This window comes from Lethenteron reissneri, chromosome 10 (genome assembly GCF_015708825.2).
Source record: "Lethenteron reissneri isolate LAM-NWPU_2019-01 chromosome 10, ASM1570882v1, whole genome shotgun sequence".
Taxonomy (NCBI): domain Eukaryota; kingdom Metazoa; phylum Chordata; class Hyperoartia; order Petromyzontiformes; family Petromyzontidae; genus Lethenteron; species Lethenteron reissneri.
In genome coordinates this window covers 197,824-216,804 of record NC_083788.1, presented here as the reverse complement: position 1 = coordinate 216,804, position 18,981 = coordinate 197,824, and the positions used below count along the sequence as shown (strand labels likewise).

At 49.5% G+C, this 18,981-nt stretch overlaps 1 protein-coding gene across 1 annotated transcript in view; it reads left to right on the top strand.

The window, feature by feature from the left end:
- LOC133340778 (cathepsin B-like) overlaps positions 1–18,981 on the top strand; it is a 41,735-nt gene that overhangs the window by 9,596 nt on the left and 13,158 nt on the right. Inside the window, exons 2-3 of the mRNA XM_061549164.1 lie at positions 12,629–12,764; positions 13,725–13,810. Of these exons, the coding sequence (XP_061405148.1) occupies positions 12,633–12,764; positions 13,725–13,810 (218 nt within the window). The 5' untranslated portion in view covers positions 12,629–12,632. The remainder of the gene's footprint in view (positions 1–12,628; positions 12,765–13,724; positions 13,811–18,981) is intronic.

The window sequence follows — 18,981 nt, the reverse complement described above, 5'->3', positions numbered from 1 at the left end:
ATCAACTATTTACCCCACACTTTCTACAACTTTTTGGACTTGTGAAAGCCTCTTATATATTTGTTGGTGGAAAAATGTACAAACAGCCCACCGGGCTTTGACAATACCTTAGTATCTGTGTATATATATGTAAGGTTTTTAAGAAAGATATTTTTCACCCGGGCAAAGCCGGGTACTTCCGCTAGTAAAAATAAATTGCACTTTTAACATTAACGCGAGTAGCCGCGTGTAAGAGTTACATTTTAACGACAGGCGCGCGCTATAATCAGTAGTTTATAAACTGTATTAGTCAATTTAAAGTTACTGAGGCCTAGTCCGTTAGCGCCTCGTATACAGCCTAAGGCTTTTGCGTGGCAAGGTATATTAAGCGTTTATTTTAATGTTTATAAAAAATTAATTGCACTTTTAACATTAACGCGAGTAGCCGCGTGTAAGAGTTACATTTTAACGACAGGCCGCGCGCTATAATCAGTAGTTTATAAACTGTATTAGTCACTTTAAAGTTACTGAGGCCTAGTTAAAATAATAAAATAAAACATTGTGAGAATTATTTTATTATGTTTTATTTTTATTATTTGATTACTTCCCTTCTCCGTGACTTTACCGAAAGAACCAAGAAGACGCATCATATTGTTGTGGATTCGCTCTCCAGCACACCGGTGTTGCTGTACGACTCACGAATTGGCCACGTTCTGGTCACGCTGTGTCGGGTGGTGGCGGGTTTAACGACACATTTACGCTATCTAACCCCCCCCCCCAATAAAAAAAACTACATTATGGATGATATTGGTCGCGAAAGCCTACTACGTGTTAAACTAATACTGGTAGGAACGAAGTGGACCAGACCACCAATAGATTAATGTGTCCGTCCGTCCGTCCGTCCGTGGGAGGGGTGGTGTTGAGGGTGGTGTTGGAAAGGAAAGACTACGAGTCTTTAAATCTCACAGCGTTTCTTGTCAAAACAAACACTTTTAATTAACGTTACACTAGAATACAGTATTTTTTCTTTAACTCCTCTATACCCGGTCGATATCTCTGTACCGGTACTAAGTATTATTCCTACCAGCCCACCCCGCAGGGTCCTGTTTATCATCCTCCACAATATTTTTTTTCTTTTGGGGTTAGATCGTGTAAATTTGTCGTTAAACACTGCGACCACCCGACAGCCAATTCGTAAGGGCTTGTCACGTAAACAAAACGTGCCCGATTAGTTACTAGTTCAGCACTTTGCCGGTTGTGTGTTGAGAGAGTAAACCCACCACAGCGGGTTCACAATTCGAGTACCTTGACGTTTCGTCGGTAATTACAGAATCCGAATCAGAAACTTTATTTGTCCAGGAGAAATCTGATAAGCCACGAAGCTTTTTTCAACAGATGTCCAGTTGCGGATTGAGCCGATGTAGAGAGCGAGGGAGACCATTGGGTTAGATCGCGTAAATAATAATAATAATGTGTCTTTAAACACCGCGACCCCCCACCACCCGACTCAACCAATTAAGTTTAGGGTTTGTTACATAAACAAAAACGTGCCCAATTAAGTTACTCGTTCAGGAGCACTTAACTGGTTGTGTTGAGACTTTACAATTCATGTACTCTGTCCGAGGGTTCGCGGGTAATTAACCAGATTCGTCAGGCGACACAGCTGGGGTTAGATCGCGCTGACCAGGATTATTTCTCCACAATGCTGACTAACGAGGCTCACGCAGACTCATTTTTGACTGGAGGAATCTGATGAGCCAATGAAGCTATATTTACCCCCCTATCACATGCCAAGCAATGTCGAGAGACCACGTAGAAACGCACAGAGGGCCCACACGCATTCATTCGTCATCGTCGTTGTCAGCCCTCTTGTCTGACTTTCCACCCAGGACGTCCAACCCTGCGTTTGGTTGAATTTCTCTGCCTTGTTTGAAGGTTGTGTGCCCAGTAATGGGGACGGTAGTGTAGCAATTCCCGTTCTGAGCATCCCTTAGGTCGACTCGGCCTCATTACCACTGGGGAGACAAAGGCGACCGGGTGTGGTGATGTCCACCCACCCCCTTTGTGTGCCGTGCCGGCCTTCGTAGGTTCTCGCTTAACAGCACTTGCCCCAACAGTCTGTTAAGGCTACACGGGGGGTATTGTTTCTGTCTCTGGGGGCCTCTGACCTCTGTCCCCTAGGGGGTGGTGACCTGCCCTGAAATGGCGGGCACTGTTTAGACGAAGATGACCCCACCCTTCCCCCTTATAGCCTGTTGGGTTGGATCACGTAAATATACTGCCCAACACACTGGCGTGCTGTACTAGAAACGAATTGGCCACGTTAATTTTACGTGACAATCCTTAACTATATTTGCTGTGTCCGGTGGCGGCGGGTTTAACAACACAATTATATTTACACGATCTGACCCAACGCTCTTATGGACTGTAACAGACTTGGTGCAGGTATTGTTGGTGAGTAGCACCTAATAAAGGCCGGCACGGCACACGAGAGGGGGTGGGTGGCCAACATCACGCCCGGCCGCCCTTGTCTCCCCAGTGGTGATGCTTACCTCGCACCGCGTTGGGTACTCGTTAGAGGTCGAGTGGACCTCGGGGAGGCCCAGGACCCGGTTCTGCTCATCATCACTGGTGTTGGCCCTGAGCAGGAATCGAACGCGGGTCGCCGGGTTCATAGCGCAGCGCGCTAACCGCTACACTACCGCTCCTCACAAAGACAAATATCCCCTTATAGCCTTAACAGACTGTTGGGGCAAGTGCTGTTAGCGAGCACCTATGAAGGCTGACGATGGGGGAGGTGGTGGGGGGGGGGGGTTCAGAACAATTGACGGTGCTGCACTGTCCACAATGTACCCTATAAAACATGTTTTGTTTCGTGACGGTCACCCATCCAATCTCAAGCCAGGTGGAATACCTGCTTAGCTTCCCGAATCTGAGGAGATGGGTGGGGGGGGTGTTGAGAGGTATTTTGTCAGAAGCGCTCCTGACGAATTCCTTAAGTAAGATATCTCAACTCGCATTTTTACATAAATATCGCCCGATTTAATCCAAGGTATTTTACAACAATTGTAAAATTGTACGCAGATGTTAGTGGTTCAAATGAAGAGTGATGGTTATTATTAAAAGCGGGTAGCGTTATGAACGCCATTTTTAGATTTTAGGCCTTTACTACCAAGCTTGGTTAAACCAATTTCTTCAAGCGTTCAAAGTTATAATCCACCTCTAGCGATTTTATGCAACATTATTCGCTCATCTTTTGTGTTGTATCGGTGTACAACGGTATAAAGGTTAAAGGCGCAGCCCTGCAATGGCTCCCTCAATGCTAGAGAGACCCCCTCTAGCGGTTATTTGGCCTACTCTTCCTCCATGCTGGCTGTAAAGTACATAATTACATCTGGGATTTGGTGGAAGTACCTACATTTTTGCCCAACAGCACACGGACCTGCCCATTGTGAATAACTGGTGTACTGTACCCATTTTATACTGTTGGGTGGACAGGGGAGGCATTGGGCCCAAGGAAAATTAGACATTGATTCAACGTGCACTGTTCCTGCAACTGTCACGCCGGGAGATACGAATTGAACCGGCGAACTCCCTTTGCACCATGGCAGCATGTCCTCCAGTGATTGTTGTTTTAAAGTCCACATGTATGAGCTTGGAGAGGTTGTTTTTTTAAACCGTGTAATACTTTTAAGTATTGCTGATGGTGCCAATTGTTATCACAGGATACGAGCGTGTGCACGTGTATGTGTCGGGAGCTGTAGTATAGCGGTTAGCGCGCTATGCTATGAACCGGCTGTTGAATTCCCGCTTGCAGCCAACACCAGTGACGATTATTTGAACCGATCCTGGGTCTCCCTTAGGTCGACTCGGCCACTAGGCAGACAAAGGCGGTTGGGCGTGGTGCTGACCACCTCACCCCCTCCATGTACTGTTCCGGCCTTCATAGGTACTCGCTAACAGCACTTTCCCAAACAGTCTGTTCAGGCTATATGGGGGATCTTTGTCTTTGTGTGTGTCCAATGTGGAAACCTCTGGAAACAAAACTGGTTGGTGGGGAAAATTTAATAAAAAAATGTTTTCCCCATACTTCATTGAGTAGCAGGGACAATAGTTGGCGATGTGTAGAGAAACTTACTTCAACTTTTGTCATTGCCTCCGGCTCCCATCCGGATTATAAAGAAGCTCCGGAAAATAAGACTCCATATGACGAACAAAGATGAGGGCACGGCTCAAGATGAGCAGCAGGAAGCAAGATGAAAACTAAAAACCAAACAATTTTTTTTATTTTACCGGGTAAGGCCCCCACTGAACTCTGTAGCTGTTTTTTCAGAAGCGACCCTGGCTATCGCCAATGACAGCTCAACAAAGTGGCTTATTACTGTGGAGACATTTATAGCAGCCAAATATTCGTTAAGCGCGTGATGTGATTCTAAATGTGTAGGAAAAAATGTTAGGACGGAGAGAAAAATCCACGCGACCACGGGGAGAGAGAGACACCGCAAAACTCCGAATATACAGCAGGTGTCGGGGTAGGGATCGAACTCACGACCTCATGTATACCAGGCAAGGTATTTAATATCTATTAGCAACCGTGGCGCTCCTCAAAACTTTTACCCGTTGTCACTCAAATATATACACTCACAACCAGATTTTAGATGTGTATGTGTGTGTGTATATATATATAATCTCAAAACACATTATCAATAAACTTTGGTGGCCATCAAAGGAAAAAAAACGTATCGGGAAAGGACCCTTCATAGTACGTGCGACGTTTCGGGAAACTGCCCTTCTTTATTATAGAGCATGCGTAATGCTTTAGCGTTGAGCCTTTTTACAATGCTCGCCTATTAATCCACCTTTTTAGAACTGCTTTTTGTGTTTGTCCCCCCACCACACCTCCCTGATTCTAGCACGGTTGACTACGTACGGTGACGCGAAATAAGTTTTACGTATGCGTGCCTATCCAACCGCACACGAATTTATTCATCGCTCTGTCTCAGACGCGTTCCCTTCCTCGGCTGCCACTCGTCCCTCCTGGCCGTACGGGTCCACTAACCTCTCGCTCTCGAGGTTGGACTGTCCTTAAACTGCACTAGTTATGTTTTTTTATATTACCTCGGTAGTGATGACGATAATGACGACGGCGATGATCAGCCAAAGTGAGTTCCTGCTCCATTGAGCAACTGTGGCTGGTTATCTATAAACAGCCCTTGCAGAGCTGGTGGTGGAAATTCCTCAGTCCTATGGCAATGGTGAAGGGTCTGCATTCGGACAAGCACTGCTATTTGACTTCCCCGATCTGTGTGATATGTATTTTGGTTAATTTCCCTATCTTAAGAAACTCGTACAACCAAATTAAATTACCCGAGCAGGGTGTACCTGAAATTGAATGCGTGGATGGCCGCGGCGGGTGATGGGTCCGTGGAAGGGTGCAAGACTTAAGAGGCCCAGCTGTTGAAAGAGCTCCCATGAGTCCGTTGTTTAAGCAACACCGATGGCGACTCGTGTGTGCGTATGTGTGTGTGCGCACGTGCGCCCTCGCCAGACGTTGGATAATTGTTTTCGCAGAAATCGGTGGCAATGGTTGTTCATCACGGTTGCCTATGTACGGGGCGAAATAAGTTTAACATGTGTCAACAGTAAGGTTTTTTTTTTACTTTAATTGGCGGTGACTTCGTGGGTGAGTGGACCAAAATCGTCACGCGTGGCGATACCTGCGGCTTCCCACCCAGATATCCTTGTCACTGCCTTCGCCATCATCACAGTTGTCATCATCGTCGCGATTATCGTCGTCACACTTATAATCACTTGTCATCATCATCACCTTAGTTGTCATCATGATTATCATCGTCATCATTGTCGTCACGCTCAATCACCACCATCATAATCGCCGTCATCACCGTTGTCGTCATCATCTTCGTCACACACAATCACCACCACCATCATTATCGCCGTTGTTGTCATCGTCGCGATTATCGTCGTCACACTCATAATCACTATTGTCATCATCACCGTGGTTGTCATCACGATTATCTTTGTCACCATCCTCGTCACACTTATCATCACCGTTGTGGTCACGATTATCATCGTCGCCATTGTCGCCACTCATAATCACCACCACCACCACTGTCGTTGCCGCCACTATAAAAACCACAAAGCGTGACCAAACGAAGTGAACGAGCCTCGGTGAAGATGGTGAAGCTAGTCGTCGCGTCGTCAGAGACTGCAGTGCACAGAGGAAAGGCCTAGTATGGTCATTGGCTATAGGTGTGGATATTTAATGAACGATTAACTTTGTTTTTTATTTTACCAGGTAAGGCCCACTGAGCCATACTTGGCTCTTTTCAGAAGGGACCTGGCCACAAAGGATTGCTCGGTGAAGTGGCTTATCGTGTGGACATTTTTTGCAATCAAATACTCTAAACGTGTGATTTTGATTCTTAATGTGGAGGGAAAAACCTGAGGACCTGGAGAAAATCCACGTGAGCACTGGGAGAGAACACTGAAATTCCAAATAGACAGCAGGTGTCGGGGTCTGATCGAACCCACGAACTCCTGCATACCAGACGAGGTAGTTAACATCTCACCATCGTAAATTTGTTCTATGGAGTATCACCTATTGGCCGAGCTGACTATTGATAGGGGTAGGGGAAATGCGTGCCCACCCACATTTTGATAACTCAAGAGCATCTTCACTGGATGTGCCAGGCTGCTCCTATTCGACCAGACTTGGGGAGGAAACGACCACATGACTTCCACAGACTTCCACAGACGACTTGAGACTCTTTTATTTCCACGGACCCTGTTGACGTTTACCCAGACTTAAGGACCGGCTCTCAAATAAACCAATGTTGACTGATTGACACCAGTGCCCAGGCTGCTGGTATGAGATGTCTGGCTGTTATATTTAATAATCGTTACATGTCTGTGCCGTGTGGTATCATCCACGTGATGGTCACGGGGTTGGGGGGGAGGGTGCGCGAGGTCATGTGACGTATCGCGTGTGTGATCGCCTCGTGGCCTTCAGCTGAGGCCAGCTGTTGGTGCCAGTCCATTGGAGGGGGCCCTAAGCATAAATAAATAGGGGCGCCACGGTGGCGACGTTAACTACCTCACCTGGTATCCAGGAGGGTTGTGAGTTTGATCCCGAACTTTGATACCTGTTGTATATTTCGAGTTTGCATGTTCTCCCCGCGTGGTCACGTGGATTTTTCTTCTGAGTCCTCTGGTTTATCCCTCCACATTTGTAATTGACACGCGTTTAGAGTATTTGCCTGCTTTGAATTTCCACGTGATAAGCCACTTTGAGCCAAGCCACACGTTGAGCTATCATTTGTGGCCAGCTCTATTCTCAAAAAGAGATATATAGCTAGGTGGGCTTTACCTGGTAAAATTGTAACAAATTTTGGGTGTGTTTATTTATTCCGGGGTGGGCGACGCTGCGGAGTGTCAACCCTATTGAGTGATTTTCAAGAATGATTTCAGCATAGGAATATTAGGGCCGATACGAGTTACATTCTGTGTGTACGCGCGCATGTGTGTGGTTTAGATTATGTGGTAAGTGCGCACTACATAAGCCACATTTGTCACAGTTGGGAATTTACGGTAGCGGCCAAGTAATCCATACCGCACGTGGAGGGCAAAACCGGACGAACCTGGGGAACAATCCACGTGACCACCATGAGGAGAGAATGTGCGGTCCAGGTGACGTGCAGAAGGAGGGGCGTGTATGTGTGTACGTTGAGCTTCTTTGGCACGGTACGTAGCGAACTGTGCTCATTGGGAGGTGCAGGGGGAGGGTGGAAGGACATCAAACTAAAACACTCAGTTTAACACGTAGACTTTCGCAACCAGTATTATTCATAATAAAGGTTTTTGGGTTTGATCGCGTTTATTTATAAATGTGTCGCAACCCTCCACCACCCGACACGGCCAATCCGTAAAAAATGTGTCACGTTGACAAAAGACAAATAGTTCTACTTTAGCCCACTAGTGCAAATCGTCCAAAGATGCTGGATGTAATTTCCAGCGAAACGTCGTACTCAAATTGTCAATGTTGTGGATTCACTCTTCAGCACACCGGTCTTTTGTCCACGTGACACTTTTTTTTACCGATTGGCCATGCCGGTTGGTGGAGGGTTGCGACACATTTATAAATAATGCGATTTCACCAAAAAACCTTTATTATAAACTAAACACTAAAAGCAATTACAGGTAGTTCTCTACTTACGATGGAGATGCGTTACGACGACCCCATCGTAAGTCAAAATTATCGTAAGTCAAAGATGGCCTAGCCAACCCAGGCGTCTTTAAAGAATGGTGATAATTTAGCAAAACCGAGCAATTTACAGTACTGTACTGTATAAACTATATACTGTATGTATTAATTACAATACTGTACTGCACGGCCTCCCAACGTACAGTATCGTACCTCGTACGCTGCTGCGTTTGCCTGCCGCGCGAAAGTTAGAATATTTTACAATTTTGTCGTATCGCCATCGTAAGATTGAAATATCGTAAGTCGGACCATCGTAACTCGGTCTATCTGTATAAAGAAATTATAAAAGTACGGCCAAGTATTTGATTGGGGGGGGGTAGTCTGAGGGGAGTTGGGGGTCTGAGGTTAGGGGCCCACTGAGTGATGGAGGTAACCCCATCCTGCGACCCCACCCCCCCACCGAGTTCCATATCTCCCATCAGTGTGGGTTCTGGGTTCCCCACCTCGTGACCAGAGGACCTTTTTGCAAGGAGCGAATGAATGACTCCCGCTGTGTTCCGTGTGCTATTTACGCTTGTAATGAACAGCCACAGCCTGGTCACGTGATGTTGACTCGGCAAAAATGTCTCCTCACAGTTGTTATGCCTGGCGTGGTCTTTTTTTCTCGTTGTCTGCGGAATGTTGTGGCGGTTCCGCCCCTTCACTGCTCCTTGCAATGGGAAACACGCTCGTGGCTAAATAGAAATGACACTTGAGCCTTAATTGTCTTTATGGTTCTCCCCCATGCCCCCTCTCCTTCTGCTTTTTGTTTTGTATTGGGCGAAAAGAGTTGTGGCTTTTATAAATTTTTGTATACATCTGCTTATTGTGTGCGGTGGCGGTGGTGGGAGAAGAGGGTGGGGGGGTATACGTGGATGATTTTATTTGGAGAACTCCCACCGCACGCAGTCATTGTGAAACGTTCGTGGTCGACATGGAATTAAATCGTTGTTGTCGGCCTTGATCGATCTGCTGCTAGACAAAGGGCCTCGAGCCATAGCCATTATTTTTTTGTTCCTCGTTGTTACTCTTGGTCTGGCTGATCTGGCTTCCCCCACCCCTGCCGTTGTGGTTGATGGGCGTCTGTCTCGGGCTTGCTCCTTCCCTCCCTCGCCCTGCTCTGTCCCTTTTTTTTACCCCCTCAGGCCAAACTCCAAAAGGCATGCCTGGGTCCTGGTATTTATGATCCGTCACTGGGATTACATTATATAGTCCTCGCTCTCCATGAAACAATCTTTTTGAGCAACCGGTCCAGATCGTCGCCCTGGCTTTAGCGGCCACGAGCAGGAATCGAACCTCGGGGAGCAGGAATCGAACCTCGAGCCGCCGGGTTAGTAGCGGCAGCACGCTCGCGCTAAAGCTAATCGCTCGCCACCACAAAACAAAGACAAAGATCCCCCATATAGCCGTGAATAGACTTTTGGGGCAAGCACTGTTAGAGCGCCTAATGAAGGCTGGTGCAGCACACGAGGGGGTGGGTGGCCAACACCGTTCCTGGCCACCTTTGTCTCCCCAGTGGCAGTGTTTCCACACTGCACCAGGTTACTCATTTTAAAGCTGAGTCGGCCTAGGGGATGCCCAGGACCGGTTCAGATAATCATCATTGGTGTTGGTGGCCATGAGCGGGAATCGAACTACGGGCCGCCAGGTTTGTAGCGGCAGCGCGCTAACCGCTAAAACTACCACTCCCCACCATCACAGTAGTCCTGTTACACTACGCATCCACTGCATTTGACCATACTCCACCACGCTGGTCATTGCGGATTTGGCGGGGGGGCAGGGGAGTTGTGCAGAACAATTGATGGTGCTGAACTGCCCACATTGTAGCCTATAACACCTGTGTTTTGTTCATGGAAGGGGTAGTGGATCACCCATCCGAGAAACGATCCAAGCTCAACTCCTGACCAAGGCTTGGCCTGCGGACAGGGGTGTGTGCAAGACCATGTCTCCAATATTCTTTATAATCTTGGTCCAAAAGTTCCACAAACGATTGTGTTTTGGGGGGGGGTTGGCATGTGCCCAAAAAAATGTCGTGACCTTGCTTGGCTTTCCCTACACTTTGCACTCCCTATCGTTTTTTAAATCCTTTATATTAAGTTCGCGTGCTTGCTTGCTTGCTTAGGACCGTGCAAATCTTTCGCTCGTTTTTTAACCCACTTCCCATGATCCAATCGAGCTGACATTTGTGTGTGACAATTAATTTTCGTGAAATTTTTTTCCCAAAATTTTACACTGTTTAGGGAAAACTAATTAAATATTTAATTACCAATTGCTTAATACTGGCAGACAATCATCTGACCCATAGATTGCAGCCATCTCAAGCCAGAGGACGAGAGAACTCTAGCCGCCACGCATATAAAGGATTTAGAGTGAAAAACTTTGTTTTTACGGGTTTACTTGTTTGTAGTGCACTTCACGTGGCATTAAACTGCACCTGACCTGGCACAGGTGCCGTGGTGAAGGTCACCGTCGCTTGGTGGCGAATTGGCGGGTATTGGTGCTCGTGGAGTTTGTATATTCTCTCTCTGTTCTGCTTGGGTTTCCGCCAAATTCTCCAGTGTCACAACGTAGGTCGTGCCGTTTATTGCTGGCCGTTTGCAAGTGGATTCATGCGACGCACCTCCGACTCTTGCTTTGAAAAATATGGGAAATAAACACTGCCCATAGACTCCACACTGCACCTCCTATTAGCACGCTTTGCTGCGTGTGGTGCAAAAGTTCTACATACATATGTTGTGAGTTCAACTGAGTCGTAGACGTATTCTTTGGAGGAAACACATTTATTAACACCAACACATGGGGTAACTGCCCCTTAACAGAATAACAACCTATGGTGGTGACTACCAGGATAACTACACTAATTATACCGTAACTAGCTACTACGGACCGGGACCACAGCTTGGGTCCAGGTCCACGTGTTGGAAACTCGGAGAACGTAGACGGAGGTTTTTTCAGGCTGAACAACAATGCCGGTCTCTCTGGGGGACCCGGCTTATATTCTCTGCGGCGTGGCTTGCTCCGCCCTTGGCCATGACCACCTTCCAGAACCCTCTAGCAGGATCTCAACCCGGACCACGTGACCACCCCCAGCCCCCCACTTGGGGCCCCTTTGTAGACTTAATTGTTCACGTGTCCTCTTGGGTCAGCCGGAGTGCATGGCCTCCAGTAACCCATTCCCTATGGCCAGCACTCTCTCATCCGATCCTCTAGGGCTGGCATTGCACGCCAAGTGTGATGCCATCCAGCGGTATCAATCAGCACTGACCAAGCCCCTCAGGGGCCGGTACTGCACCCACATCCTCGTGTGTCCGCGATGTCAATACACCGCACGCCATGCATCTCTAGAGCCGGCATCACACGATGACATCCCGCAATGTCACTACACGTACATGAAAACCTCTTCACATATACATAATTTGGGCAACAGTTCCTCCGTGATTGTGCGAGGTACTCGTTGCTGGCTCTATTACTGCCAGATCGGCTGTGAGTCAGCGGGTTCCGCTCGCTTGCGCTCTCGCAAGCCGTTCATTAATTCCCATGCTGGAGTTTGCTAAGCACGGTGACTGTTGTAGAGTGAATGTTTTAAAGCGCTCATCTGCGCTGCACGTAGGCAGGGCGGGGGGCATTTTCCGAAACGTTGCATAGTTACCAAATTTTTGCCATTTTTTTTAAAAGGAGTGTTACGTGACGTATTATAATACTAATTATTATTGTTACTCTCATTTACTAAGGGATCGACTAAATATATCCACATGCTGAGACTTGATGAATATCACATAGGTTGTCTATGATGACGGCCGAAATAATAAACAAAACAAATCCGGAATCGGTGAATGTTTCTACACACGTTGAACTTTCTTCGCACCGTCCATAGCGGATGGGGCAGTGTTGAGTCTATGGGCAGTATTAATCTATGGGGAGTGTTAGTCTATGGGCAGTATGAATGTTTGTTGAACTTCTTTCGCACCGTACGTAGCCGACCGTACAAAATCGGAGGTGCGATTACTGCTGTGTAAATGTTTTGTGTAGCATGCGCGCTCACGCACGTGTGCCTCAGTGTATGCCTCAGTGTATGCCTCAGTGTGTGTGCATGTGCACACGCAGCACTGTGGACCCAGCGACCGCAAGATCGATTCCCGTTCGCGGCCACCAACGATGACGATTATCTGAACCAGTCCCGGGCCTCTTCTAGGTTCACTCATCCTAAAATTAGTACCTGGTGCGGTGTCTTAAAACATTACCACTGGGGTAACCAAAGGCGGCTAGTGCATGGTGCTGACCACCCACCTCCCTCTTGTGCCGTGCCGGCCTTCATAGGTGCCACTCGCTAATAACACTTGCCCCAATAGTCTGTTAAAGGCTACGCGGGGGAATCCTTTGTATTTGCAGAACGATGCTGCGTGTGCTGTTGCTGCTGTGCGTGGTGTGCGCTACACGTCTGGTGGCGGGGCGGTCCGTCCCGCTGCTCCCTCCGCTCTCTAAGTACATGGCCAACTACGTCAACACGCTGGGCACCACCTGGCAGGTGAGGAAGAGGGTACCGTACTGCTCGCCGCTCGCGCACACTGCTCGCCGCTCGCACTCCCTGTACAATTCCTGCACTTGCCCCTCCCACACACACACACACTCCTCGGTCACCGGACCCGTGGGGCCCCCTCCAATGCTGCTGTGCTCCGCGTCCCAACCGGCGCCGCTGCTGTTTGCCGCATCGCCTCGGCAGCGGTAGCGCTCGTCATGTTGAAACCCGCGAGCCAAGTGCCCTAAGCGACGGTGCTGCCTGGCTAGAGAGCGCAGTGCCTTTCCCCAGTATGTGTAGGTGCCCTTGAAGTTTTCTTGTAAATATTTAAGCTAACTAAGCACTGGTAACATTCACAGGCAGTATAATAATATAATGTTATAATATTGTTAATATAGCGGGCGGCATGTAAACAACATTAAACTAAAAGAATATATTTTACCCGTTACGGCCCACTAAGCCTGTGTAGCTCTTTATCAGAAGCAACAACGAAGTGGATTATCACGTGGAATTTTATAGCAGCAGCTATCTACTCTTAAGCGCGTGGTGTTGATTGTAAATGTGGAGGGGAAAAACCGGAGGACACGGGAGAAAAATCCTCGCGACCACAGGGAGAGCGAGAGACTGCAGCCCTCGGGGTCGGGATCTCGAACCCACGACCTTATGTATACCCGGGGAGGTCATCTAACCACCGTGGTGCCCTATAACCGAGACCCATCATGGCCCCACGTCCTCTTCCCCGCCTCTTGTGTTCCGCTTCTCCCGTCGTCTCGCCATAAAATTCTGGGCTCGATAAAAAAGCCCGACGGCATCTTGCGTGGCGAGCGCTGAAATTAATCATGAACTTCGTCCAACAAAAACGAATCGTGACTGAATCGCCGGCGTGCCGCATGTCGTGACCCTACACCCCCCACTCCACCCCCACTCCACCCCCACCCCCCATTCGCACGCATGTGTGGTGGGACGCAGGCGGGCCACGCGTTTGACGGCGCGTCTGTGGAGGACGTGCGCAGGTTGTGCGGCACCGTGCTGGGAGGGCCCAAGCTGCCGACACGGTCAGTGGAGTTCCCCCCCCTCCCCAACTCACCGGCCGTTCTCCTGGACACAGGGTGATCCCCAGCGGATGATAACGGCCCCACAAGCCCTCCGCTTGTCCGTGATTTCTGCTCGTATTGTCGCTTCGCGGCATTTTTTTAGAGGGAACTGATTTTTTTTCTACAAATTGGAAAGGGGTTTGAGTAACTTTGTTGTGCCCCTTTTATGCACGCCGCAGCCAAGGATGTCGCTCGAGGATAATGTGGACATGAACGGCGGGGAGAAGGGAATTGGGTTGAGCCCACCTCAAGCCTATATAACCTCTTGTTGCAGCAGCTCTTTCTCCTGCCTCAGCAGTTCTGCTGCTGTTGTTGGTCTCATCTGATCACGATTGCTTGTGTTGCGATCGAAACGTCGTAGTCTATTAATTTCCTATCTACGTGACTTTACCGAAAGAACCAAAGAGTAAAGGAAAGGAGATAAGGGAGAAAAGGGCTTGGGTGAGGTGAGGAGAGGGAGGAAGGAAGAGGCTGGCATCGCAGATTCGACGACGCCACTGCACTGAGGAGGAGCGGCGTCTGTTTTCACCGCGGGCGGCGGGCAGAGGGGTCTGGAGTGGGGTGGCGGCCTGCACAAAAGTCGCGTGCTTTTTACGGAATCAAAATCTTTATTTGTCCAGGAGAAATCCGATGAGCCACGAAACTGGTGTAGAGAGAGAGACCATAATACAGGCGTTTTTTATGTTTAATGTGTTGTTAAACTCGCCACCATCCGACACAGCCAATTAGTAAGGGTTTGTCATGTAAACAAAGTGTGGCCAATTCGTTACGAGTTTAATGGGTTCAATCGGGGCGCACACTAGGACTTGGAGGCAACACTGTTTATTAACCAACATCACATCACCGACGACCGAACCGAATTTTCACACGCTGCAGTCTATTGGTCTGGATCACGTCGACCGGCCCCCGCCAGGGCTTGTACCAATTGGAACTTGAGGGAGATGCAGCCAAGCCTTGTCACCTGGCGACCAAGGCTTGCCAGACAGGTGAAGCCCCCTCAACTGCTCATTGCCTGACTGCTGTAAGGGCGAATTTTCCTTTGAGGCCTCCCGCGCCTCAGACACTCGTTGAAGAGTAAGGCGTATAGGCGCAGGCATGCTACTGCTGACCTTGCCCGGTCCCAAGTGTAGTTGGACGTCAATAGGGGGGTCCTGCTTCCTCCCATATATAAAAAAAACTGTGAATATCCAATGGAAGCGCGAGGGGCCATTCTGTAGGCCGTAAGGAGCCCAGGGATGTGCAAGTTCCAGTCAGTTTGGGACTCACAAACCTGCTGACTCAACATGGAAGTAATGGTCCTATGCAGGCATTCTACCATCCCGTCAGTCTGGGGATGATAGGGCGATGTCCGTACTTTCTTCATACCCAACAAGTCACATGCCTCTTTCAATAATTTGGAAGAAAAATGTTTTGCCTTGATCAGTGAGGAGGCGCTTATCCAGCACATACCCATGAAGGAACGTCTCGGCGATAACCGTCGCCGACTGATTGGGGAGTGGCCAGGCCATAGGCCAGCGGGAAAAATACTCAACGCCAACCAACCAGTTCGTTTGTGGGATACTTGAATGGATTGCAAATGGGAACAACCCAATTTAGGTAGGGGTTTGCCACACACCTTTTGAGCATTATGGCAACGTCCCCTGCCATCCCAGGCCAAAAAAAATTTAGTTAATGGTTACGAGCGTCTTATGTACCCCAAGGTGCAGCAGTCATTCATGCACCGCCCAGATGATTCTGCCGCGCAGGGCAGTGGATACTACGATAGCATAACGGCGCAACCCGCCGTCCCAGTACATCAACAATCCCTCCTAAAGGATGACAGGGGCAACCACCCTACCTCAGCGTCCCAAACACGCCTCCGCAGTTTCAATAAGAAGGCGTCCTCCACCTGCAGGCGCCCCTATTCTGCGTGGTCGAGACCAAGGGTGGTATCGCACCTTTTTAGGACCCCCTGGAATGTCAGAGCCCACACCCCCCACGGACGCGACAACCGTCGGAGATACGGCTTCGACAGGCAGCTTACTGCGCCCCGAGCCGGAAAGGCATGCGCACTCATCGCGTGGTGGTAACCGCGAAAGCGCGTCTGCATTCGTATGGCTCGAACCCTTTTGATACGAAACTTTAAACGAATAGTCCTGGAGGATCTCCAACCATCGGGATAGCTGGCCGGATGTTTATTCAATGCGCAGCGCGTACTGAAGGGCGGCGTGATCAGAACTCCTCAAAGGTCATCCTATAGAGGTACGGCCGATATTGCTGCAAAAAAGAACACAATGGCTAGCAATTCCCGGCGCGTGACACAGTAGCGCTGCTCGGTCGAGGACAGCACCCTGCTGCTGTACGCGAAGACACATTCTACCCCATCCACCACTTGAAACAGCACGGCGCCAATGCCAGTGATGCTGGCGTCTGTGTCCAAGACAAAGGGAAGTGAAAAATCTGGGTACCGGAGGGGCGGGGCGATAGTAAGACACGAACCCAATAAAGCTGCGTACTTCACCCACCGTCTTGGGAGTCGGCCAAGCGCGCACGAACGCAGTCTTATCGGGGTCGGTGGCTATTCCCGACCTGCTAACGATGTACCCCAGGTACCGCACCCACTTCTGCAGCAGATAACATTTTTGCAGCTTGAATTTGAGGTTCGCCGCCCGCAATAAAAAAAAACCGCACGTAGCCGTTTCAAGTGCTCCTCGAACGTGCGACTAAAAACAATTGCATCCTTTAAGTAGATCAAACAAGAACCCCACTGTAGGCCCGCCAAAATCAGTTCCATGAGCCGTTGGAACGTCGCTGGAGCCGAGTGGAGGCCCATAGGGAGCCGTGTGGTGTACGGAAAGCAGTTTTCGGTTTAGAAACATCATCCAAGGGCAATCGCCAGAACCCTGAAAGCAGGTCAAGAGTAGAGAAATATCTCGCACCTGCCAACGCTTCTAGCGAGTCATCCATTCTCGAGAGGATACGCGTCAGCCACAGATTTTATTTAATTTGCGGAAGTCAACGCAGAACCGTAGACTTCCGTCTGGCTTCTTAACAAGAACTATGGAAGCGCCCCACGGACTGCCTGATGCACTTGTTTTCTGTGGGGCTTAACCTGTAGGGGTTTGGACGGATTGGAGCAGCGCCACCCATGTCAATGTGGTGGTTCAAAAGGGTGGCCCGGCTGATATCGTATTTGCTTTTACTGAAAACGTCAACAAATTCAACCAAGAGCAAGTGCAACTCTGACCTCTAGCCATCCGATAAATCGGGGTTCTCCGAGCAGAGCGCATTTATCCAACTCCCATCATCCCCGACCCTTGTTCCTTGGACCCCACAACCCCTACTTCCCCAACAAAATCACCCTTATAATCCGCTACAGACATGTGGGCCAACAGTGCCCGCCTGCACAACAGACGCATCCGGCCCCGCATTCAGGACCTGATTGAAGGGTACACAGTCGTTGGACACCAGCGTTTGTGCTCCCACGCGTCAGATCCCGAGCCACTTTATTAGATGGTGTGAGCAGGATTCCCTCAGCGGTCGCCTGTTTATCAAGTTGGTCCCGCAGCCGCAAGGGGATCAGTATTCGTTTTTGTCGCCAGCACCCGAACCGTGGCATTAACCATACGCAATCGAGTGGGGGAAGCCAAAAAGACCATGCGACGGCCCGATGGCAGTTCCAGGCACCCTTGATCCACTAAAATTTTAAGGTGCATTTTCCCCAAGAAATCGGTGTACAATAAACACGGTATGGCAAGGGAAGTTGAAACTAACACCGGTCCTGTCAATTGGATGTCACCGATGCACACCATTGCTGTTATTTGGCCAATCATTCCGAGGGAGCCACCGTTTGTGGCAAAGCACGGAGCTGTAACCGGACAAAGGTCCTGAACCGTGTAGGGTAGGATGTTAAAAATCAACTGAAATAATAGTAGCGGATGCTCCGGTGTCTGAGTACCCGTACCTCTACCCCTTGTACTTGCCCAACAACGGCCGACGTCCCCGCCCCTGCGACGACCACAGGGTGAGCCAACTCCGACTACTGAGCAGGGTGGTGTGACCAGCCATTTTCCCGTACAACCGAATCATCCTGCCCTGCAACCAACCAAGAACGTGCCCTGCGAGAACGCGAACCGACAACCTAACGGGATGAATGAAGTGGATGTAAGGGTCGAATGTGAGGTGAGCCATGACTCGCCTTAGAACCAAGCAGGCCTGGGGACATCCGCAGGGATGACAGCGACGGCCCAGAGAATCTCGTCCCAGCAGTGCGGCATCCTGTCGAAATGTGTCCCGGCAGACCGCAATCGTAGCAGAGGACGGAGCCGCTCCCCATGCGAGAAGAGGTCCCCTGCCGTCAGTTGGGTTCTCCCTACTGCTCTGAGGCGCCCCTCCGCTAGCCGCCGTCGTTGACCGAATTGCACGCTTGAGCGGGCTCCACTTCTTTGGTTGCACCGCACATCTCAGAAGGTGCGGTACACGCCACCACTTGCGTACGCTGTTTCAAATTCAATGTGCTTGAATGCACTGGGAGATCTTAAGGGACGATAAATAGTCTTTTTCCATTGCTGGCAGGGCAACATTAAGCTCCTTCGCCAAGGCCAGCATACATTCCAACACCAACGACTCCAAGCCAGCTTGCTCCATCTTGGGAAAAGCTGCTTGTGCTAACGACAGTACGCTGAGGCAGGCGAGAGGTGTCTCGGCCTCCCCCCGCCTTCGCGCAGCGAACTTCTGCCGAACATTAAACACATGGACCCACACACACACATCGACTTGCACACATACATCAACCCACAGCCGGTATGCACTACTATAATCAAAGCAGGTGAACCACAGTCGGTATGCACTGCTGTTATCATAACAAGAACCAGAACAGTCAGTATGCACTGCTGTAATCATAGCAGGTCCCACCACAGACAGTATGCACTGCTGTAATCATAGCAGGTCCCACAACAGACAGTATGCACTGCTGTAATCATAGCAGGTACCATCACAATCATGCACTGCTGTAATCATAGCAGTTACCACCACAGTCGGTATGCCCTGCTGTAGTGAAAGCAGGTGCTGCCACAGTATGCACTGCTGTAGTGAAAGCAGGTACCACCACAGTCGGTATGAGACCTTGTGCTTCGATACGAAGACAACACCAT